Here is a 23074-nt window from a genome sequence, read left to right as displayed (position 1 = left end):
CAAGGACACACAGCCAGTTATATCACGGTCTTTCCAGGCAACCCAGTCATCACCCACACGCCCCGCTTGTCACCCAACTTTGCCAGGCACTTCCTGGGGCCCTCCCTCTTGCCACCCCCCAAGCTCATCCCTTCTTCAGTCCTCACTGTCTTGTCTCTTACCCAGACAGATAGACAGACTACTGTCATCATCTCCAGATACTTCCCTGGCCTCTGCCTCACTCCATTCTTCAAACCTGATGCCAGGATGTTCTTTGTAAAATGGATCTCAAAGCAAGCCGCTTCCCTGCTCAGAAGCCTTCCATTGGTCCAGAGGATGAAATTCAAGCACCTTCGCATGGCATTTGAGACCTTTCGTAAGCTGTCCCCTTTGCAGCTCCTGCCATCTTCTCCCCCCCTACCCCACAATCCCTGGGCTCCAGCTAGTGGTTCTCATCCTTTTCCCATTCCAGTGCACGTGGGGACCCGACTCACTCATGAGCAAGTGGGCTCCTCGCAGCAAGGATCCTGGGTAAGCCAGAGACACCACCCTTTGGAGGTTCTGGGGGACGGTGAATAGCTTGAAAAAGCCCCTAGATGATTTGGTCACACCTTCCTCCCCCACCTGTTGAGAACCACTGCAGCTGCTTGGGATTCATTCCCATGTCTTCTTGGGTCTCCTGAGAGCAAGAGCCTTGCTCTTGCCCTGATGTTGCCTAGGATGCTCTTCTTGGCCTGGAAAACTCCTAGTTACCCTTTAAGCCCCAGATTAAATGCCCCTTGTCCATGAAGCCTTCCATGGAGTTAATTTCTCTACCCCGTTTCTTCCTGTGTGCACTATTATCACAGCTGACAATTATTTACGTGCCTACTATGTGCTAGGCATGATTATGAGTACCTCACATGTAGCAGCCCAGTAAGTCCCCATGGTGACCCTACGAGGCAGGTTGTTTGTATTTTACAGAAGAGGAATCTGAGGCACAGAGAGGCTAAGAGCATTGCCCAAGGGCACACAGCTAGTCAGCGGCAGGGCCAAAACTGGAACATCAGGGCCTACCCTCTTTGCCACCATAGTATTGCCCTCACGCTTCTCCAGCACAGACAGAACCTGTCATAGGTGAGTGTAGTCTCTGCTGTCCAAGCCCAGTCTCCTGTTGGGTCAAGTAACAGCTAATTCTTTGTTCATGCTGAGCACAGAATGGACAACGCAACAAGTTCGTTACGTGACTGAAAGGTCGAAAGAGTGCAGGAGAGGTGGAAAGCCTGTGTTCTGGAGCCAACCCTACCACCATTCAACTCCGAGCAAAGTCACTTGTCTCTGGGCCTCCCTGCCTCGTTTGTAACCGCTTGCTAAGGGTCGCTTCAACCATGGTGCTCCGAATGCAGGCCCAGAAGGTGTCCTGCCTGTGACTCGGCTCACCCTCCGCCTGGTGGGCAGTGGCCTAGGCACTCGGGGCCGCATTTCCATGACAGGAGGCGCCGTTGTCTCCAGATGGTTCTCTGTCTGGAATAAAGGAGGAGTTCCGGAGCCACAGGGTGAGGCCAAGCGGGCAGGGCTGGGCTTGAGGTCACTGCTGACCTCAGACAAGGGACTTTGACTGCGGCAGTCAGTTGAGCTGGCCGCGCGCCACTCGGCGAGCTGGTCCTGAGAAAATGACAGGCCCATGCCCCAGGGTGCTGTTGACGTTGGAGGCTGGCATGCGTCTCAAACATACACAGAGGAGAGGGGCGTGTGGCACTTCGAGGATGGCAGCCCACATCAAGAGAGGGGCACGCCGACTTATGTGCGGAGAAACCAACCAGAGGCAGGCGAAAGATCCTCTGAGCACCCCCTCTGCCCGCTGGCAGCCGGCCATGGCCACGCCCCTCCCGGCGTGACCGCCCCCCCCCCCCCCCCCCCCGGTCATGGCCACGCCCCTCCCTGCTCTGCAGCCTGAGAGTGTTCCCCGCTTTAATGCCTGGGGCAGAGTCCAGCCCTGGCTCTGCCAGGTGGGGCATTCCACCTGAAACTGGGCCTCAGCCCCTCCCTGTCCCAACACCGGGACAACGCCTAGAAGCTAAGATCATTGATCATCTCACTCGCCCTGTTCACACAGGGTGCAAGTCAGCTCCGTGGCTCAGTCAAGCAGCCCTTTCCAAAGCATCACAGCCTAGTATATTGGAAAGCTATCCAGCAATGATTAGTTGCCGGGGAGGCTGGGGGCGGGGGCACCACTCCAAGAATATTTCTTTTTCTTTTCTTCCTTATACGTGTCTCTATTTCTCAGTTCTTAACAATGAACTTCTGTTTCCTTCATAATTAAAAAAAAAAATCCAATACAATAGTTATTTTTTTTTAAATATGAACTTGGGGCACCTGACTAGCTCAGTCGGTAGAGCATGAAACTCTTTTTTTTTTTTTTTTTTTAATGCTTATTTATTTTTGAGAGAGACAGAGCATGAGCATGAGCATGAGCAGGGGAGGGGCAGAGAGAGAGGGAGGGAGACACAGTCTCCAAAGCAGGCTCCAGGCTCTGAGCTGTCAGCACAGAGCCCAACCCAGGCTAGAACTCATGAACCGCGAGATCATGACCTGAGCCAAAGTCAGACACCCAACCGACTGAGCCACCCAGGCGCCCCCAACTCTTGATCTCAGGGTCATGAGTTCAAGCCCCATGTTAGGAGTGGAGCCTACTTAACACAACACAACACAAAACAAAACAAAAAACACAACATAAACTTTGGAGTCAGGCAGACCAGACTGGCAATCTTAATTTAACTCCATCATCTCAAAGGAATCAAAGAGGTATCTGACACACGGTCAGTGCTCAGTAAGTGTGCCCCTCTCTCGCCTTCTAAGGATCGGTTTTCTTATTTGTAAGATGGAGATTTCCCACTTCCCTTGGGTTTGTTAGGACACCAGAGGTCACCACATACCTAAAGAGATCCTGCAGAGTTAGTAGTCAAGAAAGGTAATTTCCCCTAGCCTCTCTTCTCTCAGGTCCTAACATAGCTCAGGGGGTAGCGGTGGCCCAAGAACTTGGAGACTGCTCCAGGCACAGCCTCCAGGGTGTCTCTAGTTGAATCCTGAGACAGGTGCTTCCCTGTGGTTAGGGTCCCCTACTACCCTTGACTACAAATGTTTCAGAGTTGAGAAGGAGGAAGGGCAAAAAACACTCACTATTTGAGGGTAGGTTATCTTCCCTTTAAAGTTTTAGGGAGTCAGAGCCCCACCAAGGGCTCAGGAGGACAGGGCTTGCCCCACTGACGGCTACAGCCCTACCCTCTTGCCCTCCTCATGCCTGGGACACATACATCCTCATGCCTGGGATTCCTCAAAATCCAGCCAAACCCCAAGGGTGGGTCACCAAGGGCTTGGCCAATGGGCAACACATGGTTGACCTTGGGCGTGGGCCAGCTCTGAGTCTTAGCTGCACATTGTGGTAATAATGCAAGCCTCCTCACCACAGTGCTCCTGGAGCTTGGTTGGGGCACCTAACAAGGGGGGTGTGGATCTGCAGGGGGTAAGGGAAATGACCCTGAGTCAGATTTAGAATGGGCCATGATTGAGGGAACCACTGTTGTCTGCGGGAGCAGGGGGATGGAACCCCAGAGTGAGAGCCATAGGGAACCCCCCTCCGGGTACTCAAAGCCCCCAGCTGGTGAAGCCCAGCTAGTTGCTGCTTGGCTTTGACCAGCAGTGTGAGGGTAGGGGGTGCTGGCCAGGGGCAGGACGTAGAGGGTCAAGAAGGTCAACTGTGTGTTCTCCACAGAGACGCTTCTCTGAAGTGGGGCGCCAGTGAGCATTTTCTAAAAGAGCTTGATTTCTTCCTCCACTGTGGCTTCTACCTTCTGCCACAGCTCAAACTCCCTCCTGGGGGTCAGAGAAGAAACTCTACTAACGAGGTCATCTTTCTCTGAGCCTACCGGCTATCCCAAACTGCTCTTGGACGCAAGGCCCTGCCCCTAGACTCTGTGCTGTGGGGGCCCTGCTTTGGTTCTCTACAGGGAGAAGAGTCCATGGGATCAGGCGGACATGCCCTTGGAGCCCATACCACCCCCATCTTGACCTTGCCCCAGGCACAAAGGCCCCTAGACACGCCCCCATGCCCACTTAAATGGACCCGAGTCCACTTCTAGGCTTCCTCCCCAGTTAGTCCTCCTGAGTGTGGCCCAAGTGGGGGCTACGCATATCCCTGAGCCCATAAAGTGGCCAAGGCGTTGCTGTCTGTGGGGAGGAGGGGGGTGGAAAGGTTCAGGGCGAGGCCCTCACTGTGAGGGAAGGAGCCAGGTGGGTAGAGGAGGCACCCATGGGCGTGGGAGTCTCCATGCGTACTCCATCCTGTACCCCCACCCAAATAGTTCTCCCTCACCTCGAAATCCTTCCAGCTAACATCAGCCACATGAATCAGCCAAAAACCAATCATGACTGCCCTGCCAGGCTCACCCCAAGGAGCTCAAGCCCCAACCCCAAAGGGAGCCTGGGCCTTGAGTTCAGAGATGAGCTGAAAGGGGGGCAGAGTGGAAAGCAGAAATCCAGCTGACTCTGAGCTTCCAGGTGCAGGGGAAGAGGGGGGAGGGACCCAGAGTGGGTAGAGCTTCTTCCCCTGAGCCCAGCCTGACACCTCCCCAGGCACAGCCAGGCCTGCCTGACTCACAGGGTGGAGTGACCCAGGAAGCTCTCACCGCCTGGGGCACCCCTGGGGACCTGTCCAGCCAGTTTCCCTATATTTGCCACACTGACATTTAATTTTTAATTCCTCATATGCGTCACCCTGGAGATGGTTTGATTCAGACTAGGGGAGGGCAAGAGGGAGCCCCAGAGAGAAGTACAAGCTTCTCACTACTGGCTGTTCGATCAGCTCAGCTCTGGAAAGCTTGGGCAAGTTCTGGCTTGAGTCTTAGGTCCAGCCTCCCCTCAGGGGTAGCAGTAAGTGGAGACAAAGGATCCTTCCTCCACTCAGCCCAGGCCCATGGTGGCATGGACAGGACTGGATTGGGAGGAAACCAAGGCTCAGGTTTTGTTTCTGCCTCTACTGAGCTGTGTAACCTGGGCAGGACCCTCCCTATCCCAGGCCTCAGTTTTCTCATTCTTTATTTTATTTTATTTTATTTTATTTTATTTTATTTTATTTGTTATTATTTTATTTTATTTGTTATTATTTTTTTCAAGACAGAGCATGATCAGAGGAGGGGCAGAGAGAGAGGGAGACACAGAATCCAAAGCAGGCTCTAGGTTCTAAGCTTTCAGCACAGACCCTGATGCAGGGCTCGAACCCACAAACACGAGATCGTGACCTGAGCTGAAGTCGGGCACTCAACTGACTGAGCCACCCAGGCGCCCCAGGTTTTCTCATTCTGATGAGTGCCAGGGTCCTCCCCACTTCTGGGGTTTGGTGATTTTTTTTTTTTTAAGTTTATTTATTTTGAGAAAGAGGGAGTGAGCGAGCACAGATGGGGGAGGGGGAGAGAGAGAGGGAGAGAGAGAGAATCCCAGGCAGGCTCCACACTGTCAGCACAGAGCCCAATGCGGGGCTAGAACAAACGAGCCACGAGATCATGACCTGAGCAGAAGTTGGACACTTAACCGACTGAGCCACCCAGGCGCCCCTGAAGCTTGGTGATACTGACCCACATCTCAGGGCCCTCAGAGCAGGAAGCAGTGTGGCTGGAACACCCACTTTTCAGCAGTGGAAACAGAGCTCAAGCAGTGGTCCATGTGTTGTGAGGGGCCTGGCTTCTTGTGGGGGGCCTCCTGCATCACCATTAGGAGTTATTTTAACACAGAAAGTCACAGCTGGGGAGACCCTGAACGACCACGTGGTATAACCCCCATTGATGGGTGAGGAGCCAGAGGCCCAAGGAGAGGAAGGTCTTGGCCTTTCCTGCAGCCCAGCGGCAGAGCCAGACCAGTGCCAGCTACTCGAGGATCAGTTGGGTCCCATCCCAGTCACCAAGGGATCCAGAGGTGCTTTTCATAACTGGCTTTTGGCTACCAGCTGCCTGCGAAAGTATTCCTTAGTTCTCTGCCCCTCCGTCTCAAGCAGAGTGAGGAAACGCCAGGAAGAGCATGGGCCTTGCTGGGCCTGTTACCTGGTTTCTTGGGCACTGCTGACTTGTGCCTCCCCTGCCCCGGGGTAGCCTGGCCTAGGAGGTGCCCTCTGAGAATGGGAAGGGAAGCTGGGGAGTGGTGAGGCCCGCCTGGCAGGGACAGTGTCAGGCAGGGCTTGGGCACCGGCCCAGCTCCCCACCCACCTTGACTTGGCGGGGCTGTGGGGGCGGGCTGCGCACACGTGTGTATCTGTGTGTGAACCCACACCCACGAGGACCTCGTCCTCCTGGTTCTCATTCTCACAGCCTCCTGTCCCAGTTGGAAGAAAGCAAACGACCGTGTCCAGAACCTAAGGGAGAGGAGTTGGGTGCCCCTGCATCCAGGAGCAGATGATGAAAGACGAGGTTGAGGCTGCTCTGTTATCTTGTGACCTGGATCAGGAGCACAGGGATGTCCCCAGGATATGAGCCATCAGGCTAAGGGTTCCTAATCTAGAGGTTCATCACTGGGGGGCTTCTGGGGGCCCCAGAGGGGCCTCTGCTGAAATTATAAGCAAAATTGCACTTATGTGGTCCACAGACTCATCAAGGTCTCAAAGGAGTCTTTGACCCCAAAGAGGCAAGAGACCCTGGTGTCCAGCAGGCTCCAGATGCTGGGCAGGGGTTCAGAGAGGCAGGCGGGGGAGATGCAGGTGGCCTGCAGGCTGGTGCTGGGAGGGAAGAAAAAAGCTTCTGGATTGTGGCTGGAGGGCAGAATAGGAGGGCCTGAATAGAACTTGGATTCTGGAGCCTGGCTGTGGGACTCCAGATCCCAGCATTGACGCTCATGAGCTGTGTGACCCTAAGCAAGTTACTTTCCCATTCTGTGCTCCAATTTCCCCATCTGTAAAATGGGAATTAACAACAGCGCCTTCCTGACGGGGTGGCTCTGTCGACTCTGTTAACACACTGGAGACACTTGAAACGGTGCCCGAGACACCGTAAGTGCTGGGGAGGGGGAGGGGCGGGGGGTGTTAGCCCCGATCACATGGTCATGCCCCTGGATGGGACCTCGCAAGCTGCTTCCCCTGCCTTTGCCTGTTCAGCCGGCACTGAAGGCAAGGGGTGAACTTCCCCTTTTAGGGTTGAATTCCTGCCTCTGTGAAATGAGGCTGGTGCGGACCCGATGAGTTTCTGTCGTCAACTCATCAGGACTTTCGTTCTCTTGCCCTCACCAGCTAGGGGCTGTGGATTTGCTGGGGAGAAGTCCCCCACCCCGTCTCCTGATTGGCTTAGAGCCTGGCCTGGAGGACTGGGCCCCAGAAAACGGTCTTGGATCTCCAGGCCTGACCAGCCAGCCAAGCCCACTCCAGTGTTTCCCCCTCCCCCTGCCCTCCATCAACTCCCCCCATGCCCCCCCAGCCTTCGGCTCAGCCGGAGGTCTGCTGCAGTCCCCCAAGCACACCTTGAAGGGCCCAAACCAGAAGAGAGGCGGGCAGAACTGCTGGGACACGCCCTTATTACCGAAGGACCGGAAGTGGGTGTGTCAGGTAGAGGCTTTCGGCCAATCAGAACAAACTCAGTGTGCCGCATTCACTATAACCCTTCAGTGGCTGGAGCCCCTCATGGGCAACAGTCATTTCTTTCAGTATTTTAACAACCAGAACGGGTATGGGTGGGTCTGTGTCTTGGGGGTGGGTGAGGGGAGAGGATCTAATTCACCATCAGCAACGGAAGATCTCAAAATTATTTCATCTGCATTTATGGGGGCAATGACCCCTGTAGACAGTTTTATGCATCCCTAGAAACATTGGGGCTGACTCATTTGCTTTATACCTTTTTGTCGGTGGTGTTGTACTTCCTATATTTGTCTATAACGTCCATAAGTTGCAGAAAATAAATTACCCAAAGTTGTATTCCCAGAGGCCTGTGAGTCAGCCCTCCACATACAGGCCTTAGGGTTGCCACAAGGAGGATGTAAGACTCGGTCTCTCCCACCTAGAATCTCAGGGTCGGGTTGGTAAGGTTGGACAAACCAAAAAAATCAGGTGATGGAGAGGGAGGTAGTTGGCCAGGAAGTGTTAGCGATCAGATGCCTTGCTAGTCTCCGTGGCACGAATCCTCATGGCCGGCAGTGATAATGTTGCCCCAACCAGGAACCAGTCCTGACAGACAGGAGCCAACCTGGAATTCATGGGGCTGTTTAGGCTCTAGACCTGGGCCACTATACTACAGTCCAATACAGTAGCCACTGGCCCCAGTGAAATGTCACTAGTCAGAAGTGGGATGCATATATTCTTTTTTTTTTTTTTTAAGTTTATTCATTTTGAGAGAGAGAGTGAGCCTGAGCCAGAGAGGGGCAGAGAGAGAGACGGGGGCAGGAATTGCAAGCAGGTTCCACACTGACAGTGAAGAGCCTGATGCAGGGTTCAAACCCACAAACTGTGAGATCATGCCCTGAGCTGAAACCAAGAGTGATGGCTTAACTGACCGAGCCACCCAGGCTCCCCATGTTCTAAGTGTAGTACATCAGTGCAAAGACTTAGTATGAAAAAACGAATGTAAAACATCTCAGTTAACACTAATTAAATGTTGACATGACAATCTTTTGAATATATCGGATTAAGTTAAATATATTATTAAAATTAATCTTGCCTATTTCTTTTTAAAAGTTTTTTTCAATGTTTATTTATTTTTGAGAGAGAGAGAGAAACTGAGCATGAGCGGGGGAGGAGCAGAGAGAGAGGGAGGCACAGAATCTGAAGCAGGCTCCAGGCTCCAAGCTGTCAGCAGAGAGCCCAACACGGGGCTTGAACTCACGAACTGTGTTATCGTGACCTGAGCCGAGGTTGGATGCTTAACTGACTGAGCCACCCAGGCGCCCCTAATCTTGCCTATTTCTTTTTACTTTCAGTGCAGTTCTAGAACATTTTATTTTTTATTTTATTTATTCATTTATTTTTTTAAACCTTATTAAAATTTTTTTTCACATTTATTTATTTTCAAGACCATGCGAGAGACAGAGTGCAAGCAGTGGAGGGGCAGACAGAGGGAGACACAGAATCCGAAGCAGGCTCCAGGCTCTGAGCTATCAGGCCAGAGCCCAATGCGGGGCTCGAACTCATGAACCATGAGATCATGACCCAAGCCAAAGTCGGACGTTTAACCTACTGAGCCACTCAGGTGCCCCAGTTACTAGAAAATTTTAAATGACATATGGGGCTTGTGTTATATTTCTATTGGACAGTGCTGGTCTATACTATCCCAGAAAACCCAGGAACTTGTATCACAGTAAATAGAACCAGTCAGCAGTTATTTTGAATCTATCTCTCTTGGGAAAAAAGGAAAAAAAAAAAAAAAAAAAGAGCCCAACCATGGCTCCAGAAGGGAGTTTTTGGTTTCCTGTGATTGCAGACCCACAAACAATTATTTCATCTGCATTTATGGGGGCAATGGGGACAAAAAAAAAAAAAAAAAGAGAGCCCAACCACGGCTCCAGAAGGGAGTTTTTGGTTTCCTGTGATTGCAGACCCACAAAAAATTATTTCATCTGCATTATTCATATGCATCTGTCCCCGATGCCCTTCTCCCAAGGGTCACTGCTATTTGTCCTTTAAGACAGCTCAGGGGTTACCTCTTCCGGGAAGTCCTCCTGACCACCTGTGGCTGGATTGGCTGCCTGTTCTCTGACCTATGTTGCAACAATGTTTACTCATTCTTGTCCTTCCCTGAGAGCTGGCTCAGTCGCCTCTGTGTGCCTCTGTCCAATGCAAGGCCTGGTACGGAGCAGGCAGTGGTCGATGCAGAGCATGAATACGAATCCTGCTTGGCTAGAGGCACCCATCTCTGCATTGCCACTGCACACAAGGTCCCTGTAACCTCTCCTTGGGTTTCAACACGGAGGAGCAGACCCACCGCCCCAATCTCAGCCTTCCTGCTATGAGTCTCAACCACGCCTCCTCCCAGAAGCCACCCTGGTTGGCAGCAGGAAGGAAGCAAATGGACAGACGGTGAGGCTGATGTCCCCTTGGGCTAGGGCAGGTGGGGCTGCCTCCTCTGTGGCCTGTCTAGAGCAGACTCCCACACCCCAGTGCAGAACCGTACTCACAAGTGGAAGGAAGGTCAGCAGGGGCCGAACTCTTGGCCGAGCTTTCAGTGTGGCTGTCCCTGACTCACTCACAGAGTCAAACCGATTATCTCCATAATAGATCCCACCTGGAGGAGACAAGTGCAGGAGGCCGTGAGCTGGAGATCAAAGGCATGTGGGACAACTGAGTCAGCCTGCCCCGCAGTTCCAAGGGAGGAGAGCCAAGCTCTGCATTTGGCCCATCTGACTCAGCTCAGCACCTCTTACATAACAAGATCCTGTCAAGTGTTTGAACTTCTAATCTGGAACCAGCAGAGCAGGTGAGGTCACCTGCTGTCCCCAGTGGCCCCAGCACCTTCTGGACTGGGGTGCTGGGGCCCACCTTCTGGGCTCCTCTAACACAAGATTTCCTTAGCGCCCCCACAAACCATCAGCGGTGTGAACATGGCTCCATTTGTTTTACCGTCGAGGGCAGGGCAGAAAGACAGTAGGGCCCATGTGACCTAGTACAAATCCCCAGCTCAGCCACTCTCTGGCAGTGTTGTTTAAGCTCTCTGGGCCTTAGATTTCCTATCTGTACAATGGGAGTGATGTTAGTGCCAACCTTATAGGACTGTTATGAGGAGTCGGTGTGGTCAACACATAGTAAGTGCTCAACAGACACGGTCCCTTCCCCTGTAGGAAGACGCTGCAAAGGCCTTTCTCTTCCTCTGGTTCCTGGGTCTGTGTTCTGGGCTGTTTCTGTAGCAGTGGGGAGGGTGTGAGAAGCCATTCATATTTTCTCAACCAACCTTCCTCATGACCCTTAATGCTCATTGAAAAGGATTTCACAGGGGCGCCTGGGTGGCTCAGTCGGTTGAGCGTCCGACTTCAGCTCAGGTCACGATCTCACGGTCCGTGAGTTCGAGCCCCGCGTCGGGCTCTGGGCTGATGGCTCAGAGCCTGGAGCCTGCTTCCGATTCTGTGTCTCCTTCTCTCTCTGCCCCTCCCCCATTCATGCTCTGTCTCTCTCTGTCTCAAAAATAAATAAAAATGTTAAAAAAAAAAAAAAAAGAAAAGGATTTCACAGCCTACCCCAGGTTCACACTTTCACCTCCGAGAAGCAGGGGTCCCTGTGGACGCCCGACTCTGTCGGTCATGAGCAAGGAAGGCTTTCACCCATTTAAGGGGGCACGAGGGACTTTCTGTTCCTCTTACAGCCAAAGGGGAAAGAGAAGAAAGGTCAAAATCCTGAGTAACCAGAATCCTAGAACTGGAACATTGAACAAATTGTGATTACTTTTCCCTTTGCACTTGACTTCAGGGGCAAAAATTGCAAGAAGGCCAAAAGATTTATTCAAGAAAGACTGGGCTTCTCAGGGGGGTCCTGAGATCAGAATACATTCACCCCAAATTCCAACACCTACAGCCACAGCCCTGTCTCTATGTGAGGATCTGGGTTTTGAATGTGACATAAAGGATCCTGAGAATGTCACAGGAACTTGACACAGAGCCCTTTGGGTGCCACCCTATCAGGCAGAGAGTGGCTGGTGCATTCAAGATTCTCCACCTCTCAACAGGGGCCTAAATGGTGAGTTCTCTGTGCCGTGCGCCCCGCATGTCCCAGAAACTGCAGTTCCCAGCAGTGCCCTGCCCCACACCCTCCAGGCAGACACGGCTGTCTATTCCCTCCCAGACTCCACACCTGAGACCAGAGATGAAGCTCCCAGGGAGCAGGTGGGGGAAGAAGAGAGGAGGGATAAGAGTGCAGGTTTGGCCCAGTCAGAAACCAGAGAAGTAGAGATAATGGGAAAACTCAATAGCTCCCACTAAAGCCCGCCTGATTCTCTCTGGCTTCCGAGAGTCTGTGTGTTGACACTAGGATCTCCTGGGACATTCCCTAGATAGTGCCGTGTGAACACCAAAGTTCTAAATTCCACGTGTGTGATATGGCTGCTGGGCCCTTAACAGGACTAGGGGTGGGGTGGGGTTAACACAGGGATAGTGAGAGAGGCATCTCACAGGCTGACCTTTTTCTAATCATTTCATCTCTGCACTCGTGTTGGGATCTATGCAGCCTCCTCGCTACAGCTGAATTATCAGGATATCGGTGGCTAGTGTTATTGTGTGCCCGGGAGCTTTAGAAGGGGAGCAACCTGGCAAGATCACTGTAATAGTCGTGATAATATAATATTAGATAAAACTTATTGAGCAATTTCATTTTTTTTTTTAATGTTTATTGTTGAAAGAGAGAGAGATGGAGAGAGAGAAAGAGAGAGAACGACCAGGGGAAGGGCAGAGAGACAGGGCGACAGAGAATCCCAAGCAGGCTCTCCGAGGAGCCCAACACGGGGCCCAAACCCACAAGCCATAAGATGATGGTCTGAGCTGAAACCAAGGGTCGGATGCTTCACCAACGGAGCCACCCAGGAGCCCCTTACAGAGCAACTTTAATGGGCCAGGCACGGTTCTAAGCATCTTGCTCACCATTAATTCACTTAATTTTAAAAATAGTTCCGTGCAATTGGTAATCATCATCCCCATTTTACAGATGAGGAAACTGGGGCACAGAGAGGTCTAATCACTTGCCCAAAGTCTCAGAGTAAGTGGTGAAGCGGGGGTTCCTGTTCCAGGGCTGATCTCCGAACCATTACAGTCACTGCTTCCAGAGCAGGGAATCCTAATCCTGCGTGTACAGGGTGTGGATGGGAGGACGGGCTGTGAGGGGCACGGGGCTATCTGAGGGTAAGGGAGGCTTGGCTGGAGCCCCGGAGCGGCTCTGGGGGTGAAGGAGTTTGCCCCCGGCCATGCGCAGGCCAGGGCCGAGCCGAATCTGACCCCCACGCGGACTCTGGCGCAGACACCCTAACCACCTCGCAGATTCCACGGCTCTAACTACCTCATAGATTCCATGACTCAGCCCTGACTGGGAGGCACTGTTGTCTTGGTCTGTGGTTGTTTTCACAAGGCGGACTGGAGGCAAGTGCCAGACTGGGGCACCTCTTGGAAATCCAGTTGGATTCCCCAGCTCTAAGAAGTGTGCCTGGGGTCAGGGCAGGACATGTGGTGACCGAAGCAGAGTCAGCGCGGTGTGATGTGAGAAAGACTCCACTGGCCATTGCTGGCTTTGAAGATGGAAGGGGCCGTGAGCCAAGGAAGGCAGGCGGCCTCTAGAAGCTGGAGAAGCTGAGAAAACAGGTTTTTCTCTACAACCTCCAGGAAGGAAGAGTCTTGTGGGCACTTTAATGTTAGCCCAGTGAGACCACTGTCAGACTTCTGACGACAGAACTTAAGATAATAAGTTTATGTTGTTTTAAGACAAAAAAGAGAGATGTGGCTAGAATCTGACAGACTTTCCCTGGGGCCCTCATACCTGGGCTCTGTTCCTGACTGGTAAAGGCCCACCAGCAGGTGAAGCAAGAGTGGCCACCACCATGAGCTAGGCCCTCCACGAGTTCAAGTCAGGGCTAGGCCTTTCCAAACCTCAAGGTCAAGGTCCAAACTAAACAGAAGGACGATTGAGTCCAACTTTGGGGACTTTCCTCTGAAGTAAATGAACTTGGCTCTAATCACAGTATCGGTGATGCTAGAATGGGCTTTCCTGAGAAGCAGCCCCCTCATCAACTGACGAGATAAAGGAGGGCCAGGCCACCTCTTGAAGCAGGAAGGGAAAGTGAGGAGGTGAAGGGAGTGAGAAAGAGGAGGGTGGACGACGTGCCCTCTGAAGACACAATGAGACTGCTCAATAAGAAAAGATGCTATCCTAGGGTCTTGTCCACCCTGAAACCTGGAAACTCCCTCTGTCTGTCTTTTTACTCGATCCCTTACCCACTGGAAGAGTCTTTGGGGATCGGGGAGGTCACAGCCCAGAGATACACCTGAGTCCCAGTGGGACTCAGAAGGCAGGAAAGTGGAGAGAACCACCACAGACCCAGAAGCTTCCAGAGAAAGGGGGCACTTTCAGGAAACCCCAGGAGCAATTCCAGCAGCCAGGAAGCCTTGGGAGACCCTGGGAGCAGGCTCTGAGCAGAGCCTGAGCCCCAGGTGGACCACAGCCCTGTCAAGATACAAACAAGCCTCTGTGTTTGGCAAACTCCTCTAAAGAGAACCAAGTGATAAAGGAGGAAATTCCGATCTGCCTCCATGTACCCAGACTTCATCATTAAAACAGTCCCAGCTTCCCTCCAAATGAAAGCCTCTAAGAAGATTGGACACGGGATCCCTTTGCGTTTGGTTACATTTCTCTCTCACAGATTGACAGGAAACAAAGGCAGCTTTTCATTTACACTTCCTCAAGGATTTGAGTTCATGTAAATACCACCTAATATCCAAAAACCTGGTTCAAAAATAACTCTGGGTGGCCACACCTGTTTCAGCAGGAAGACTTCCCCTCAGACATCAACCTGGGGACGGCAGCTCCCCTTCTCCACGGCCCCACCTAGAAGAACCTGATGCTGCCATCGGGCCAAGGGGTATTTACATGGAGGCTGAGGCTGCCTGGGCTCTGAGAAGGCCAAGGCAAAGCAAGGAGACACCCAGGCAGGCCACAGCTCTTCAGCCGGGAGGGGGAGGCAGGATGGTGTGGGGTCCAGGCTGCTGGTTTAGTGCCCAGATGAACGTGACTCAGTCCCTGCTCCGTCCCTTATTAACTGTGGGGCCCTGGGCATGTCGCTAGATCTCCCGAGGCCGCTTCCTCATGTCTGTAAATGTGAGCGATGATCCCTGCCGGGTGGGCTGGGGTAAGGCTGAATGACAGATAAACTGTGTAACAGGTGAGCACAGCGCCTAGCAGATCGTTTCTGCTCAGTAACTGGGAGGGCTGCCTATCACCATCACCATCATCATCACCATCATCATCATCATCATCATCATCATCATCGTCACTATTAGCATCATGGCACTCCCTCTGCCCCACCTTAGCTGGCTCTACCAAGGGTTTGGCTCTGAGCTTGAATCGGGGTGTGTCACTGGCAAATTAAGGGTAAATAACCTGTATCCATGGGTGACAGCCACGGGGAGGGTGGCCCTTTGCTCTCTTGTTGAAGAGAATTCTGAGTCCAGACATTTGGGGCTGCTCTTTGCATATGGAAGACCCAGAGAGGGTGGGGCTGGCTCAGGGTCACAGAACATCAGTTGCCTGGACCCAAACAAGGTGCCTGACTTGTAGCGCTGGGCTCGGGGCACAAATGATGCAGGGCTTTACATTCGCATGGCTTGCTGCCTCTCCCCAAACTGGTTCTCTTCGTGTGTGTGCATGTGTGTGCGCGTGCGCGTGCCCGCGCAGTGGCGTGGAGGCGGGGTGGCCAGCTTTGGGGAAGCTGCGGGCTGAGCACAGCTCTTGCCTCCCTTCCAGCCCTCGCTTTCTCCCATTCTTGCCCAAAGGAGCAGCCTCTCACTGGCTCTTTGGCATTTCTTTGCTCACGGAGTTCAGGGTTGAAACCCTGTTAAAATGCCCTTCCTCCCTTAGTCCCAAAGCTGCCTGGAGATCTCTATGGAGGCGAGGTTTGGGACCACCATTTCTCTCTTTCCCCAAATCCCAGACAAGTCCAAACTACAGGTAAAATTAATAATAAAAATGCAAATGTCTATAAGCTAGCATGATTCTACATTCCCATTCACAAGCTTTGGGGGAGGCACTCTTATTATTCCCATTTTGCAGATGAGGAAACTGAGGTTCAGAGAGGCTAAGGCCCTGCCTGAGGTTCCACGGCTGGTGAGTCAAGCCCAGGCAACCTGGTCACAGCTAGCACAGCAGGGAAAGAATGCAGGGATCCAGCATCTTTTCCCTCTGTCTCCTGTTTTTCCAGAGACTCAAAATGCAGTGCCGCCTAAAAGAAACAAATGGACCTAGGTATCAGTCTGGGGTCACACGGCAGCCCCCCTATGTATTGCCTGAGGACTTCTGAGCCCTTTCTCAGGCTGTTTCCCCACGTGTCAAATGAGGATCATTACTCCTATGTTGCAAGAAGCCTCCCAAAATCAGAGGAGGGAAAGGAGCTGGCAGGGATGAGAGGAGGGCTGGGGTGATGGTGCGGGGCTCCAAATCACCAGGAGCCCCCGAACGGCCCTGAGAACACTGGCACGGGTCTGATCCCAGAGGTTTAGGAAGGGTGGGACTGTAGCTGAGGGCATTTGTTGCCTTGACACAGAATAATCCAGAACCCAAAAACAGACCCCCCTCCTCCGCCCCACTGAGGTGGAGCGTCCAATCCTTGGCCACTAAAGACCCCCAGCCTTTCAGGGAAGCAGCAGGTGGGCCCCACAAAGGTAACCCACAAATGACGTTAATGAGGCCCCTTCCTTGCTAATTAACAGGTTCACATGACAGGAACCTGAAAAGGCCAGTCTGTCCCAGCAAGCCCCAGCAGGCCTGACCCAGGCACCAGAGAGAGGCCTTTGTCCAAGGACAGAGGGGACGCTGAAGGTTGGGCTGGGCTGGAGCAGGAAGCCACAGGTAGAGGAGCGGGGGACAGAGAGGGAGGGGCCTTGGGGACTGGAGGGGGCGGCACCTGGGCCAGCCCTCTGCTTCCTAGCTAGGACATGCTACTCAGAATAAGGTCTGCAAACCTGGGGACTCACTGGAAATGCAGTCTCCCCCCATCCCAAACCTACCGCATCAGAATCTGATCTTAACAAGGTCCCAAGTGACTGGATGCGCTTTAGTATTTGAGCTGCCCTGAGCTGAAATGACTTTGTGTCATTTTTCCTCAAGTAAGTTCAGTAAATAACTAATAATCATCATCATCATCATCGTGACATTATTGTTATTGTTACCAATTCACTGGCTGGGAGAGAAGGAGCACCCCGTAGCTGGTCTACTGTGGCTTTCTGGAGTTGAACCACAGGGACAAGAGAAATTTATATAATGGGCATGTGTGTGTGTGTGTGTGTGTGTGCACTGACCTGCCAGCAAACTACACACACCTCCAGGGGACAGGCGTAAACAACAGTCTCCTTCACACCCCTGCAAGGCACAGGTCAACTCTCAGGTCAGCTCTTGGGAGCCTGGTGCCAGCCTGGCCCAACAGGAAGTATGTACTCAGATCCTGGGGTTCATGGCTTCCTACCTTTTAGTCTGGCCTGAGACACAAGGTCAGGGGACCCCAGGAGAGGGATGCCGGAACCAGCAGCCACAGTAGGGAGCATTAGGGTTCTCCCGACAAGGAGCTGGCTACAGTCCCTACGCATTTATTTAGACCTGCAGAAAGTCCTAAGGGGAAAGAGAATAGCCGCGCCCCATCTAGGGAAGGAAACCCCACAAATCTCACGTCTCCCTGTACAAAAGAATCACTGGACCGCTGGTGAAACATCCAGACCCAGGGCCCTAGCCCAGCAATTCTGACTTGTGTGCCTGACTAGGACCCTGAGGAATCTGCATTTTTAAATAAGTGTCCTAGGTGGTTGTCACAAAAACAATTTACATTTAGAGGAACAAAGCAAGAAATAGAGTCCTCCAGCAAGTGGAATGACCCATTGCTGCCTGGCGTGGGGTGGGTGGGGGTGGGGAATAAAGAAGCTTGGCTAATTAATCCAAGAGCTAAGACTGCCTTCTTTCTGGCTGCTGCAGTCCAACCCTAATCAAGGAAATTTGCAAAGATCCACATCTCTGCTGTCTCAGGCACTTAAAAAAACAATTGTGTGTCCTTTAAGGATCCCTGGAGGGGGTGGGGGGTGGGGAGGCAGTAGGCTTAATTAGGACTGCATTTGCATTAAGTGAAACTCTCCTGATAGTTATTAGAATATACATTAAGGAAACTGTTTAAAGACAAACACACCGGTCACCACCTTCACATGACTGTTTGCATTCTACCCACTGCACCGTGCCTACCCTTCTGCCAACAGATTTTTACATGGCTGTAGTCACAGAGCAATCACTTACGCCTTAATCCTCTCACATCCCTCCACACTGATTTTGCCCCTCCATTCCACCGGCTCTCTAAGGCCGAATACCACCTGCATCGCAGAGAATGTTACAGACTCAGGGATGCTATGGAAGACGAATCCCAAGCCCTCTGAGACCTTCAGGTGGCCACTTCATGCCTCAGTTTCCTCTGGTCTACGGCAGTGTTAGGAAGAGGAGCTAAAGGAGGCAACGGCAGGAAGTGCTCGGAGTCAGATGACCTGATAACTGATAATAATAAAGCATGTAATAGTGTCATCTTTTTTTTTTTTCTGTAAAGACCCAGCTAGTAAATATTTTTGGCTTTGTGAGCCATACAGTCTCTGCTGAGGCTACTAGAAAATACCATCATAGCATGAACGCAGCCTTAGACAATATGTAAACGATGGGCATGACTGGCTGTTTTAATAAAACTTTATTTATGAAAACAGGCCAAGGGCCAGATTTCAGCCAGGGCTATAATTTGCCAGTTTTTGCTTTAGGGCTTTTCTTTTTAAGGGTCTTCAAAGCACTGCCATGTACAAACGTCAAGCAGCCATTCTGTAGACAGACTGGCCATCATCCCCATTTCACAGAAGAAAAAACTGAGGCCCAGGGAGTGGGTGGAGGCACGACTGTAGGGCAGGTCTGATATCTCCATCCCATCAAGGAATCCCCAACACTGGCCCCTCCTGTCCCAACTCCAAGCACTTGTCCTGTTCAGCAGGGAAGAGGACCTTGGCCACACCCACCAGCACCCTGGGGAACAACCCCGGAAACACTGGGGAGCCATCCTGCTGGGGGCATGTTTGTTTCCACTCCTCTACATGCAGGGTGTGACCAGGCTGAGTCAGATGGAGGCCCTGCCCTGCCCTGGGGATGGGAGGAGCTGCCCCCCCACCCCCTTGCACTCCAGCCCTGCCCAGGCTGGTGAAGCCTGGGCACGATGCCCCCACTTCTCTCACCAGCACGACCGATCCCCACCAGCAGCCTGAGCAGTGCAGGCAAAAATAGAGGAAGTGTCTAAGGCATTTCTGAGGTCTCCCCTTAGGAAAGGAGTGTGGTGGGGGAGGCATGGTGGGAAACACGTTCTCCAGCAGGTGCCCCTCAAGTCAAATTCACCTCCCACTAAATAAATTCTTCAAGCCGGCTAAGAGTGTGGTCTCTGGAGCACAACAGCCGGGTTCAAATATCGGCTCTGCCTCCTGAGGGAAGTTTTGGGGTAACGGAAGTGTCCTCAAATCGAATTGCGATGGTTGCACAGCTCAGCAAATCTACTAATAATCATTGAGTTGTACACTTAACAAAATCCTGGCTCAGCCACGTGAAGCTGTGTGATCTTGGGCACGTTACTTAATCTGGCCGTGCCTCTGTCTCCCCATCTGACAAACAGGAATTATAATACCTGTATCATCGACCAGATGGGGAGTCCTAGATGAGGGTCCAACAAGTCAACAACGTAAGAACTTTAGAATGGTACCTTGCACCTGACAAGGGGTCAGTGTTTGCGACACAGGCTCGCAGAGGTGTTAGTAAGTTCCTGAGCTGCGGCTCCAGACCGCTCTGCCCCTTCTAGCCTCTGCTCCTGATGTTTGTTCTGCAAAATGCTGGATGCCCTTCCCTCTCAGCTCAAATGCTAGTTCCAATCAGAGGTCATCTCTCTCCTCTGCTCCTTATGCACCTAATTTTTTATAGCAAAGACTCAGAAAGGGCTAAATGGCATATGGTTAGCTCTGTTTACCCCCGTTGGGCCAGGAAGAGGTGACATTTTGTTTGTCCTGCTCCTGTCCAGGTGCTTTGTGTCTCAGCTATGACAACCTGGGTGCTGAGCGGAATCCAACAGCAGGGGCCCAGGCTATAACTTCCTCTGTGGGCCGTGGTATAGTGGCCATAAAGGTCAGTGGAGGTAACGGGGTGACAATGAAGGCAGGTGAGCTAAAGCAGGGATGGGGGGTCTTCTTTGGGCCCAGAGCCTCAGCCCATACACAGGAAGTCAATTCCTGTCCCCATCCCACTGGTTTCCCCTCAGTTACAGGGGATGCAAATTGCAAAAAGATGCAAAGATAAGGTAACCCACAGCCAGAGCCCCGGGGCGGGGGGGAGGGGGGGGGGAGGGGGGGGTGCTGGGCCAGCATAGTGTTTTCAGATCCCTGCAGAGGTACAACACCCCGACTCAAGGGCTCAGGGGCGGCTGGCAATCAGGAAGGACTTCCTTGGCCTCCTCTGTCCCATTGTGGGCTCTTGGGTCTGAGCCTGTAGACAACCCCAGGCTCCAGGCTGACCCGGTAAGAGCCCATGACCCCAGAAAGCGACTCTGGTGTCTTGCACAGACCGGTATCTTCCTAGCCGTGGCTTCTGTTGATTTTTCCTGGGCCTCCCCTGTGCAGAGTCCAGAGTTGCAGCGCCCAGATAGCAAGCAGCCCCCTCTCTTTGCCTAAGACCTGGGCCGGGAGAGGAACAGAGGAAGCAGAAATGGTGAAGGCTGAAGGGACAGCTGGGGGGCGAGGGGGGGGGGGGACGCTTCTGACTCTACAGCGCTGCCAGGGGAGGGTAGGCACTACAAACCCTAGGAAGCCTTTCTGACAATAACACAGACCTAACTTCCACCGGGAGGGGAAGAGGGGATGATCACCTCGGAAGAGGGGCTAGCGTCCGCTGCGAGAGGCAAGCGTCTCCCCCTTCCCGGCACCTCTGCCCCGCCGGCCCTTTCCCAGGACAGCCGGGCCGCGCCGCCTCCCCCTCCCGGCAGCGCCTATCCGGCCCGTCCACAGGTTGCAACGTGTTCCTTCCCTCCGCGCCGAGCCGCGCCGAGCCGCGCCTCCCGCCCTTCCCGCCGCGCGGGCCGCCTGCCGGCCCGCGGGCCACCACCCCGGGCCCGCTTACCGAAGTCCCGGATCCCCTCCTCCGGGGCCTCCTGGGTGAAAATCCAGGGGGGGTTGGTGGCGTAGAGGGAGGTGCTGGGGGGGTTGGAGTGCTTCTTGCCGAAGAGTTTGCTGAAGGTGCCCTGCACCGTCTGGTTCTTTTTCATGCTGCCTGCGGCCCCGCGGCCCCGGGAAGGACCTCCCCTCCCTCGGCCTGCCCTGTCCCGGACCGAACTCCGCACCGTCTCCCCCAGGGGCCGCTACCAGGCCATGTCCCCCGCCGGGCTCCCGGCCCGCGCACCGGCGACAGGTGCTGCGGGCGCCGCCGCTCGCCTGGAAATGCGAGCTACCTGGACAGGTAAGAGGCTGCCGCTGAGACCCGGCCCCGCCCTGCCGCCGCAGCGGCCGCCCCGCCGCCCAACTCCCCAGGCCGCATTCCTGCCTGCCTCCTTCTACAACAGGCCATTGTTGGCACGGCCCGGTGGGCTGGGGACCTCGCCCAGCCCACGCCCAGCCTGGAAGACGAGCCACCGGCCTCCCTCAGGTCCCCCTCCTGGCCCTCCTCCTCCACCCCTTTTCCTCCTGGGGAAAGGAGGAGGCGGGCAAGTTTCCTGCTTCTAAAGAGATTCATGACCAGGTCAACGTGGGTGCCTGGGGGAAACGGGTGGCCAAAGCCAGCAGGTTGCAGGGTCCTACAGGCCCTCCAAAATGTGGGCCGTGAGCCCTCGATGGATGTAAGGAGGTGCCCATCGGAAAAAAGGTAAAGGGGGGAAAGCAATGAACGAGTGTTCCTATCTGATGACAAAGGTGGAAAAATATCCACAGTGACCGAGCTCCAAAGAGAATCGTGGGATGACTAAATCTTGGCATTTTTGTTTACATCAGATTCTTTTGGGGGGATGCCTGGGTGGCTCAATTGGTTGAACGTGTCTGACCCTTGATCTCTGCTCAGGTCATGATGCTAGGGTCTTGAGTTCCAATCCCGCCTGGGGCTCTGCTGGGGCTCTGCAGTGATGTAGCATGGATTCTCTCTTTCCCTCTCTCTCTGCCCCTCCCCAACTTTTGAATGCTCACTTGCTCAGGCGCACCCTCTCTCTCTCAAAATAAATAGATTTTTGAAAATTCTCTTTTTCTTTTCTATGAAGTTAAGTGAATATGATTTTTAAAAACTCAAGGTGAGGGGCCCCTGGGTGGCTCAAGTCGGTTAAGCGTCTGACTTCCGCTCGGGTCATGATCTCGCGGTCTGTAGGTTCGAGCCCCGCGTCGGGCTCTGTGCTGACAGCTCAGGGCCTGGAGCCTGTTTCAGATTCTGTGTCTCCCTCTTTCTCTGACCCTCCCCTGTTCATGCTCTCTCTCTCTCTGTCTCAAAAATTAATAAATGTTAAAAAAATTTTTTTTAAATAAATAAAAAATAAACTCAAGGTGAGTTCAGTAAACAGAATTTTTAAAAACTCAAGACGGGTTTGTCCTGCTTAGGGTTCAGTTTGCTTTTCAGGGAGAGAGGGTGGTGGCCCTTTAAGGTGCTGAGAGGACAATCCTGGAGGGGTGGGCATGGGAGGTGATAACTGCCCCCAGAGGGTCCTGGGAGATGCTGAGAGGAGAGGAGAGCCAGGTCAAGGTGTTAGATTTTCATGCTTCCTGGCAGCAGGAGTGGAAGCTGGGTGGAGGGGACCAGTCACAGACAGTCGGCATGGTTTCCCTGAGGTCCCCAGAAGATGGAATGGCATGGCTCTTAGGTACCAAAGGTGATTCTTTTCAACTTTTCATTCTGAAAAATTTGGAAGACTAGTAAAATGACTATCTGTACGCCTTTCTCCTGGCTTCGCCCATTGTGAACAGGTTGCCACACTTCCGCGCATGAGCTCTGCGCTTTCTCTCCACACACACTTTTTTTTCCACTTTGCTGAAGGTGGAAACTTATAGAGATCGTGGCCCATCTCCCCACACACACCAATACTTCAATATCCATTGCCTAAGAATAAGGACATTCTCCTAAATGACCATGATACAGTTATCACACTCGAGTATTAAAAATTTCCCAGTTATCCCCCAAATGTCACTTTCGTTTCTTTTTTTTTTTTTTTTCCAATCCACAGTCCAATCAGGATTCACACATTGCATTTGCTTGTCAGGTGCCTTTAATCTCTGATTTACTACCATCCCTTGCTTTTGTTTTTCATGATAGTGACATTAAAAAAAATTTTTTTTAATGTTTATTTTTGAGAGAGACAGAGACAGAATGCGAGTGGGTTAGGGGCAGAGAAAGAGGGAGACCCAGAAT

The 23074-nt window shown here is 52.8% G+C and overlaps 1 protein-coding gene across 2 annotated transcripts in view; it reads right to left on the bottom strand.

Moving 5' to 3' along the window:
- The window catches only part of CUNH6orf132 (chromosome unknown C6orf132 homolog), a 49256-nt gene extending 28112 nt beyond the window's left edge, over window positions 1-21144 (bottom strand). For both annotated transcript variants that reach the window (XM_053905009.1, XM_053905008.1), the window contains exons 1-2: window positions 20816-21144; window positions 10096-10202 (exon numbers count right to left, since the gene is read on the bottom strand). In XM_053905009.1, coding sequence (XP_053760984.1) covers window positions 10096-10202; window positions 20816-20960 — 252 coding nt within the window. In that variant the 5' untranslated portion in view covers window positions 20961-21144. The remainder of the gene's footprint in view (window positions 1-10095; window positions 10203-20815) is intronic.
- Between the last annotated feature and the right edge of the window lie 1930 nt (window positions 21145-23074).

This window comes from Panthera pardus, unplaced genomic scaffold (assembly GCF_024362965.1).
Source record: "Panthera pardus isolate Hobbes unplaced genomic scaffold, ASM2436296v1 HiC_scaffold_17, whole genome shotgun sequence".
NCBI lineage: Eukaryota > Metazoa > Chordata > Mammalia > Carnivora > Felidae > Panthera > Panthera pardus.
This window is presented reverse-complemented; position numbering and strand designations above follow the sequence as displayed.